Source organism: Sciurus carolinensis, chromosome 13 (assembly GCF_902686445.1).
Source record: "Sciurus carolinensis chromosome 13, mSciCar1.2, whole genome shotgun sequence".
NCBI classification, from domain to species: domain Eukaryota; kingdom Metazoa; phylum Chordata; class Mammalia; order Rodentia; family Sciuridae; genus Sciurus; species Sciurus carolinensis.
This window is the reverse complement of record NC_062225.1, coordinates 12,861,659-12,871,776: the sequence shown is the minus strand read 5'-3', so window position 1 is coordinate 12,871,776 and position 10,118 is coordinate 12,861,659. Positions and strand designations below refer to the sequence as shown.

At 38.8% G+C, this 10,118-nt stretch overlaps 1 protein-coding gene across 6 annotated transcripts in view; it reads left to right on the top strand.

Moving 5' to 3' along the window:
* The first annotated feature begins 468 nt into the window (after nucleotides 1-468).
* Nucleotides 469-10,118, top strand: part of Il1rl2 (interleukin 1 receptor like 2) — a 43,462-nt gene continuing 33,812 nt past the window's right edge. The window contains exons 1-4 of one of the 6 annotated variants that reach the window (XM_047521834.1): nucleotides 469-652; nucleotides 1,420-1,489; nucleotides 2,248-2,482; nucleotides 4,760-4,955. In XM_047521834.1, coding sequence (XP_047377790.1) covers nucleotides 1,426-1,489; nucleotides 2,248-2,482; nucleotides 4,760-4,955 — 495 coding nt within the window. In that variant the 5' untranslated portion in view covers nucleotides 469-652; nucleotides 1,420-1,425. Of the gene's footprint in view, nucleotides 653-749; nucleotides 890-913; nucleotides 1,226-1,419; nucleotides 1,490-2,247; nucleotides 2,483-4,759; nucleotides 4,956-10,118 lie in introns of those variants that run through there. The other 5 variants (XM_047521831.1, XM_047521832.1, XM_047521833.1 and 2 more) reach the window with 5 other exon arrangements.

Below are 10,118 nucleotides of genomic sequence, written 5' to 3'. Positions count from 1 at the left end.
GCATAATATTTATTTTAACATGTAATAGGGTTTTTATTTAAAATTAATGAGAAAGTATTTTAAAATTATTCCTTATAATTTTCAGTATAGTAATGTTTGTAGGCATAACACACACAAGCACAAATGCTTTGAAATTCCTGATACTTTCTAAGTGTAGAAATTTGCAAACCACTGGCCTATCCCAGGATGCTTTGCTGGTAAGACAATTACTGCATTCTCTCTGTTTCCATGGCTCCTCCCCGCCACCCCACTGTCTTTAATCCCACAAAAACTACTAGGAAGAGTTTTGGCTATGAATCTGTTGAATGGAAATTGCATTTTAAGTTTTCCTGTCTCTCAGTGCCCATGAGATAACTCTGGAGTGTCTCCTAATGGCCAGAGTAACAGGTCCCTGTGGACCTGGTCTATTGAGAAGTTTTAGGCCGAAGTCTTTAGGCTAAAGAGGTATGGAGGATTACCACGGAGTGTGTGCTACACAGAAGCTAAAGAGCATGACTCAGGCAGACTAAGAACATTCCTTAGAAGCCAGTGGGATGGCTTCCACGTGTGGGACGTTCCATAATTCCATATAGGCGAATGCAGGGCATGTTAATAACTGCCCAAATGGATTTGAAAGAATGAATAATTCATTTACAGAGACGATCGAGAAGATGTAAGTGGACGTGCCTAGTGATGAAGAACTTGTTGTCTGTGATTTCTAGCCACTTCCCCCTCCCTCCCTGCGCCCCACTGGGGAAGGGAGGCCTGCCCCTCCCGCGTGGAGAGGATGCGCCCCGGCTCTGAAATGCCCTGACGGGTTCGGGACAGGCTTTGGCTCCTCTGGGATCCTGCAGGCAGGTAGAGGCCCCGGGAGTTTGCAGCTGAGTCAAGCGCAGGTGGCGCGCTGACGGTAGGAGAGATGTGGAGGGAGAGGTGACACAATGCGCGCGGCCAGGAGGCCAGACGTCAGGGCTCCGGGGCGCTCCCCGACCGGCTGGGCTGGCTTGGTTCGGGTTTGGATTTGGGTTCAGAGCGTCTGGCTCGGGCAGATCCCGAGGCCACGGCCGCGCCGGGGAGGCTCCCGGGTCGCCACGCCGGGAACCGGGGACACGCGTGAGCGCGCTGGACGCCAACCCTGCCTCTCTGCCAGGTGGCAGAAAGGAATGCCACCAGGTCCCCACCGCCGCCTCCCAACCGCTCCCGCCGATCCCCCTCCGCCCCGGGTCTGAGCTCCCGGATTCCCGAGGTCGGACACCGGGAGTAAGAAGGGCCGGGGAAGAGGCCAGTTTCGGGGGAAAACGGCGGGGGACTTCGGGTGAGGTGGCTTGTGTCGCGATCCCTGGGGTCCGAGGGCGCGGAGGCCGGCGCGGGGCTCTGGGGCTTGGGCGCGCCGCCCGCGCCGCGCCTCTTCCCGGGCCGACTCTCCTTCCTTCCCCGTAGCCCGGAATGAGGACGCGGTCCCTGCTGCTCTGCGGAGTGTCTATCGCTCTCCCACTCCTGGTCCGAGCAGGTACGTGCGGAGCCCTCGGGACTCAGGGGGTGCCAGTCAGGGAGGCCAGTCGTTGCTCTAGCCCCCTGTTCAGACCTCCTGGGAATGGCCGGAGACCCGATCCTTGTCAGTTACTCTGTCCCTAGATGATCCGGCAGAATTCCGCAGAATGGGGAAATGGCAAAGTTTTAGTCCCTAATTATCTGATGCTCAGGCCCAACTGCCACTTTGGAGCTTCGAGGTGACTTTGGGAAGGGGGAGAATTTAGGTAAACATGCAACTCAAGATTTGAGTTGAGGTGCTCAAATGGAGATAGTACTGTTCGCTTCCATGACAAAGGGTTATTTTATGATCCAGGGTTAAAAACAAATAAACCTTCAACAGAACAAATTTCTAAGAAAAACAAAGTAGCTCGGTAGAAAAGGACTCCGATTTTTTTTTTTTAAACAACACACTTAAAGGTGGGATACCTTTTACTGAAGACAGAGTAATTGGGTGGCAGAGCAGAAAGAAAACAGGATGTAGAGGATTTGTTGTTGTTGTTGTTGTTGTTTTTTCTCTGAGGAGGAGGACAGAGAATTAAAGGTCTAAGAAAGGAAAGAAGGAAATCATTCCAAATAGGAGAGGTCTTTGTGAAGAGGGAACCCAGGATGGGTAGATTTGAAGAAAGTGGAATTATGCTTTCAAATCAGCAGGCTATTTATTGTAAACGAATCATCAGCAGGACTCAAGTTTTCTTTCATGGCTAATTATTCTTGTTTTTCACTTTCTTGTCCTAGACACTTGCAAGGACACTGATATGCAGCATGAGACAACCTCAGCGGACCAGCCCTTTGCTTTTAATTGCACCTATCCTCCGCTCACATATGGGGAAGTAAATGTAATGTGGTACCTTCCTGCTAGCAAATCCCCCGTTTCCAAAGACAAAAAGTCTAGAATTCACCAGGAACACACCTGGATTTTGATTCTTCCCCTGAAATTGGAAGACTCAGGCATCTACCTGTGTGTGATAAAGTAAGTTCCTTATTTAAAGTGGAACTAGCTCCTTTGTATCTTTCTCTTTATGTGAGCATATGCATATCTTTTACGAAAATTCTCAATAAACATAGAAAATACAATGTGACAAAAATATCGTATAGTTTTAAGGTTGTCATAAGATGATTTCCAATGAACACATTTTAAAGTACAACAGATTTGTAAGCCATGGTTAGAACATGAAATGCTTCTTTTCCTATTGAAATGATGCTTCAGACCAGGCCAACCTACTAAGTGTGATCATACCAATATTATTGCTGCCACCTTTCTTGGAATGCCAAGAGTTTTTGTAACAAGTGGTATACCCAGATAAGAATAAACCTCTTTACAGACCTTTTCATAAGGGAACTGTTTAAGGTGGAGATTTTAAAAATTAGTAAGCTTCAAGTATGATGTGCTAGGTAATAAATTAATGAGGGACAAGGTGATGTGCTAGGTAATAAATTAATGAGGGACACAGACCTGGTGGACCTTTTGAATTTTTGTTTTCTAATTTTGAACATTTGAAATTAAAGTGGAAGGAGATGATTAAGCCTGAAAGGTTCTGTGGTCAATTAGAAAGGGCATGTCTTACCAAAGGTAGCCATCTATTTGAATTTATTTGAGAGAGAGAGAGAGAGAGAGAGAGAGAGAGAGAGAGAGAGAGAGTGTGTGTGTGTGTGTGTGGTATGTGAGTGAGTTTTCAATTTTGTTCATGAGCAAAACCATCTGTGGACCACATTTGATCAGAGAGTCAGAATTTTGTGACTCTCAGACTAACTTGCATGATGGTAACAAGTTATTTGATCTTCTGAACCTTGGTTCTCTTATCTGTAAAATGGAAGAAATACTGGCTTGACAGAGATGAAGTGGAAATGAACCCAACTCCTGAGCGAAGTAGGTTCTCCATTCTCCCTGTCTTGTTTTGGTTCTGTGGCATTTGTGGATGCCTTTCTCTGTCTCAGGAAAACCCAAGAGCCACAGGACTCATGCCAGATTCCTTGTTTCCATATAACAGACAGACTGCATTTCCAGAACTGCTTACTGAGTGGTACGCAGTGGAAGTGGTCAGTGCCTGCACTGCTGGGCTCCTTTCCTCAGCGTTGGTCACTAGGGCTCTGCTGCTGAGGCCTATGGGTCTCTGCTCTCCAGCTATAGTCTAGGCTGTGACTTCCTGACTGGAGTTGGAGATTACACTCCACATAAATTCCTAGGGATGTTGGAGCTGGATTTAAAACCCTGAAATCTGGGAGTCATGAAATGAAGAAAAATCATCTTTCACAGAAATTAAACAAAGACACTGTTTGTCATGGAAAAGAATAAACATGAATTTTCTCAGATCTGTAACACCCATACAGCAAACATATTTTTACTTTTTCATCTTGAAATAATTTCAAGTTGACATAAAGTTGCAAAATAATATAGTAAAATCCTATCTACCCTTCCTCAAGTGTTCCATTTTTTTAAAAAAAATTCTTTATTTTTATTTTTACAGACTGCGTTTTGATTTATTGTACACAAAAGGGAAGGAGTTCCATGTTTAAGAACATTTTCCTTATAATTTTCTCTCTCCACATAATATGTATATACACAGTATTTTTTGTGACCATTTCAGTTGTACATATCCTACCCTTTTTGCTGCATAATATTTAAATGTATATTTCTTACTCACAGGTTATTTTTTACATAATCATAGAGTAGTTATCAAATTCAGAAAATTTAATCACACATACTTTAATCTGTTGCTTCTAATCTAATCTTATCAATGGTTCTGTCAAGGAACTGTACAACTTTTTCTTTTCTTTGCAGTAGAGGATCCAGTCCTCTACTGGATCATGTATTGCATTTGATTCCATAAATCTTTCACCTCTTTTAATTGGAGCAGTTCCTCGGCCTGTGTTCCAAGACTCTGATATTTTTAAGGAGCACAGGGAATTATTTGATAATGTAGCCTTCCTTTGGGTTAGGTTTGGGAGTGCCTCTTTGACTGGGATGCTGGTTTTTAAGTGTTTTGTGTCCTCTTCAGCGAATTGCTATCCATGGCATCCATTTTCCCCCTCTGAGGCCATGTTCAATTTGACCCCTTCATTAGGATGTTATCCAGTTTCTCCGTTGTATACATGTCATCTGTCCTTTGGTCATGGGTCATTTGTAGGCTGCGAACTGTTTCTCTTAAGAAAGGATTGGTATGGTACCTTGAAAATGATATGAAAAATGAGGAGATAAACTGAATGATTAAATTAAGACGACAGGTTTCAATTTGCTGTTTTCTTACAGGAATGCTGACGACTGTCTCAGAATATGGATAAACCTAACTGTTTTTGAAAAACCTTGGTGTAACACTTCCAGAAGGAGTCTACCCAATTTATCAGACGACTACAAACAAATATTACATATTGGATTCATTGATAGTCTGACCTGTCATCTGGACTTTCCAGAAACTTTCGTTTTGGCTTCAATAATGTGGTATAAGGTAAAAAAAAAAAAAAAAAAAAAATCCTAATGCTATTTTTTTCTCCTTTTTTAAAAAATGCCACTTGGTTTTTCTAGATTAAGTTGACTCTTTTAAGGCAGATTTGGAAAAGAGACTTACATGCCTAAGATAGACCTGTCTTAGCTATTGATATTGTTACCCTGCCAATTATGTGTTATTTTAAGCTTTCCGGTTATGACTTTGCAATGTCTTATTATTTGTATCTCCACATGCCTGCAATTATCGGTATTTTTCAGGGTATCCCTTCCCTCCCAACACTAACTGGTTCAAATGGCTGGTGTGTGCGAGTGGGTCGAATATCACAGACCACACAGAGGCACCCAGGGGACACCTCTTCGGGCTCCTGTTCTGCACCTGCCGGGCACACCTTTCCAGCCTGTGCCTCCCACTGTCAGTGCTGGGCATGGTCCTGGAGTAAGGCTACCCAGACACACACCCTAGGGAGAGTCTAACTCTTCCATTTTCAAGCAGACAGAGCCTCCTGGGCTCATCTTTCTACAGCTCATGTTTTCCCGTCTTTTCACGACTATACTGGCACTTGCCCATATGGAAGGGCATCCTTGGCACGGAGGCGTGCAGCCTGGTTATTTAGGGTTGGAATGACCTTTTCCTTAAGTTTTTGGTTGCACTTATCAGTACTGGATGGTAAATTTTCTTTTTGGAGGATTTTCATCTCATGATTCTCCTCCACCCTGGTGGTGATAAGATCGTACTCTTTCTTGGGTGTTTTAGTAAGAATTTTTTTTTTTTTTCCTAAGCAAATGCCCATTTTGTTCATGGTTTCATACATACTGGAAAGTTGTTTTTCATCTCTTCTCTTTTCATGTCTGTTTCTGTGAGGTTCAACTTTAGTTCTTATTTCTCTCACACACACGCACACACATACACATATTTTGTGTTTAATTTCACAAGAGACTTGTGAGTTCTATTAGTTTTTTCAAAAAGCTGCCTTTTGCTTTTGTTGATCTCCTCTATTAAGTTTTTCATGTTCATTTAGGTTGTTTCCATTTTCCTCTTTTATGACAAATTTGGAAATGAATATCTTCAGATTTGTCCTACAGTGTACATTTGATAGCATGAGTTTTTCCAGTGTACATGATCCCCAGTCCAGAGATACATATGTGTGAAGTATTCTACTTTACTGATGTCAAATGACTACAGAATTTTATATCTGTTTATATACTAACCAGGAGTATTCTAGATTCCCTACAAACACGTTGGATTTTGTTTTATAAGACTTTAAGTTTTACAGAACAATTAAGTGGGTATAAAATATCTTCTTATTGTTGTTTTAGTTTGCTTTTCCTTAGTTATTAGTGAGATTGACCACTTTTTTCATGTGTAATTGCCATATCTGAATTCCTGCTTCTTGCTGACATATAGGATATTTGAGATATTTCTGTGTCTTAGGTACCAGTGTTTGGCATGCATTAAAAAAATCTTTTCATTGAAGCATAACATATACAAAGAAAATACACGGATCTTAAGTAAACAAGCTCAATGAATTATTGGAAAGCAAACACATCTTTTATTTACACTTTCTCACCAAGGTCAAGACATAAAAGATTTCCAGCCTCCCTCTGCTAGTCTGCAAAAACTGTTCCTACCTGTTCCCAAAGATCACCGCTTGTCTGGCTTAACAACATTGCAGATGGTATTTGCCAGTGTTTGAACTTTATTTAATCTGAATCATATTAAGCATAGTATTTTGTGTGCAACTTCTGGAGATTTATAGTAAACCTGTGAGAATCATCTGCGCTGTTGCACGTTCCTCTAACTCATACATTTTTGTTGTTTTATAGTATTTCATCATTGAACTTTGCAGTTGTTTCCAATTTTTGGATCTGAGAAATAAGGCTGATATAGACATTCACATATGGTTCATTTGTACATGCAATTTTCTGAAGCATTTCGCATAAGAGTGATACTTCAGAGAATGTGTGATCAGAGTGCTGAATCATTTTTCAGACTGGTGTGGCAATTTACAGTGTATAAGAGTTATTTTTGTTCCTGTTGTAGTATTAGCCTTTTTGTGTGTGTGTGTGCGTGTGTTTTTGTGTTTGTGTTGCTGAGGATGGAACCCCATGTCTTGGGCATGCAAAGCAAGGACTCTACTCTGAGCTACACCTACAGTCCTGGTCTTTTGGCTTCAGTTAACATTCCTCTGATAAGTGATGTTTGTTTCCTTTTTCTTGTTGACCATTAGATATGAGTGGTGTGTGTGTGTGTGTGTGTGTGTGTGTGTGTAAATTTTCTTTTCTGTGGAGTACTTGTGGAAGTATCTTGTCTAGTTTTCTACTTGGTTGTCTTGTCCAGAGGTTCTTGAACTTCTTCTGTTTAGAGTTAAAATAGTAAATATTTTGGGCATTGCCGGTAGTCCCTGTTTCAACTACTTCAACTCTTACTTGGTAGCACAAAAGCAGTTTTGATCACTAGGAAATGCATGGGTGTGGTTGTGTTTGAGGAACATTTTAATTAAAAAAAAAGAAAAAAAACCCAAAAAATAGGCAGTGGGCTGAATTTGGTCCATGGGTGGTTTGCTGTCCTCTTGTCTGTTTTGTGCTATTTTGCAGTAGTTTCTGGTTACCAATGGTTAGTTTTATATGTTAGTTATATAAATTCTTCTAGTCAGTGGTTTTCCTTTTTATTCTCATGAGTTCTCACACTTCCTAATTTTAATGTAGTTTAGTTATTAATTTTTTTCCTTTATAATCAGAATTTTCTGTGATTTATTGAAGGATCCTTTTATACCCCAAGGGAACAAGATATTTTCTATTGTCTTCTTAAAGTTTCATTGTTTTTTTCTTTTCCATTAATTTTTAGGGGTCGAATTTAATTTTTTCTGTATGGACTTATAGTTTACCTCTCCTTTCCACTTTGCTTGGCATACCATCTCTGACTTAAATCATGTTGTGATTTGTCTGGGGGTATGTTTGGGAACTCTGCAGTGTTCTGTAGCGTAATGTTCTGTTTATCCGGGTTAGTTATTGTGACATTGGGTAAGTCTTATGAGTTTTGTTTAAGTTCTCTGATCTTTTCTTTGACTACATATTGCTTTGGCTATTCTAATTCCATTTACACACAATTTTACAATCAACTCGCTAATTTTCACAAAAAAGACTTTTGAAATCTTGATTTAATTTTATTGAATTTATAGTTCAGTTTTGATATGTGGTAAAATTTGCTTTCTCATGTTGTCTTTCTCCTTTTGGGTGTCTTATATTTTGTACTTCTTCAAATTTTTATAAAAATTTTAAAATGGGTGTGTCGAATTTCACAAAAACAGTATGGTTTTTGTGTTTTTATAGTCTGTTTGTTGCTGATATATAGAAGCACAGTTAATCTTTGTATGTTGTGTTGTCCTTATACCTAGAAACCTAGGTAAATTCATTCATTTACCCTAATAATTGATCTGCAGCTTCTTTTGGATTGCCTACACATTTAATCATGTTTTCAGATTAATGACAGTTCGGATTTCTTTCCCTTCCATCCTTCTTTCTTCATCCCTTTCATTCATTTTTATCATTGCCACTTTTATGTCTTTTCCTTCCTTGTTTTATTAACCAGGCTCTCTGGAATACTTTGGAAGTTATTACTCTCCAGTGGTATTACTTTATTCCAATATTATTGCCTCTCCAAAAATGGCAACTGCAGCATTTTTGTGTCTTCATACTGAAGAAAAATTTTCCCCCTTAACTGTGATGTTTAAGATATTAACAAATGTCTTTTATGAGATTAGGGAATTCTCCCTCTTTACTTAGATTTTTATGAATTATTGGTGCTAAATTTTATAAAACACCTTTTGACTTTTCATAAGATTTTTCTTTTTATTCTGCTAATGTGTTGAACAACAAGGATTGGTTTTCGAATGTTCTACCAATTTTGCCTTCCTGGGATAATGCAGCACGGTTTGTAACTCTTTTTACACATTTCCAGGTTTGGCTTGCTAATATTTTGTTCATGATTTTTGCATCTATGTCATAAGTGATACTGGTCCGTAACTTTGGCTTCTTGTTAAATCCTTGTCAGATTTTGATATGAAAATGTTTCTGATATTATAAAATAAATAAAATTGAGCCTTATGTTTCTTTTTTATAGAGATACTTAAGATTGGTTTCATTTCTTCTTGTATATGCTTTTAGAGTTGAGTAGTGAAGCCAACTGAAATTGGAACTTTCTCTGATGGAAAGTTTTTAGTTACATATTTAATGTCTTTACTATTTAAAGAACTGTTCATATTTACTTTTCCTTGTAACAGATTTAGTATGATGTGCTTGTTAAAAAATTTGTGCTTCACCTATTAATTTTTAAATCTTTAGGATAATATTGCTAAAATATACTTATTGTCTATATAATGTTTGTAGGATTTGCCATATTTCCTTTTTCATGCCTAGGGTTGTATGTTTATGTTTTTTCTTCCTTTTTTGTTGATTACTTTGCCATAAGCTTATCAGTTTTTATTAGTGTTTTTAAATTGTAATTTTTAGGTTTTGTTAATGCTGTATTTCATTAGTTTGTTCTCTGATTCATTACATTCTGTTCTCATCTAGTTTCCCCTCTCTGACTGATTTTTGCTTTTATTTTAATTTTAACTTTCTGAGATAGATTCTTCTATCTATTTCTTATTTTCTTTCTTTTCTTTTCTTTTTTTTATTTTTTTTTGTGTGTGGTGCTGGGGATTGAACCCAGGGCCTTGTGCTTGCAAGGCAAGGCAAAGACTCTACCAACTGAGCTATGTCCCCAGCCCCTTATTTTCTAATATATACATTTGAAGTTGTAATTTCACTTTGAACCAAGTTTTAGATTCTACAGGTTTTGATATATCATATTTTCATCATACAGTTCAAAATATTCTTTCAATGTGATTTTTCTCACTACAGATAATTTTGAAGTGTTGTTTAATTTATAAATAAAAGTTAAAAGTAATGTTTTGTGGTATCAAGCTTAATTGCACTGTGGCAGAGAACACACTATACAATTTCAGTGGTTGAAGTTCGGTAAGACTGACTTTAGTATATTCCATATGGTTATTGATATTTTGGGTCTACACCTAGCCTTTTGCTTGTTATTTTCTATTTGTCACTCCTTTGCAGTATTCTTTCCCTCTTTCTTAATTAAAAAAAAATCGCATGTATACATTAT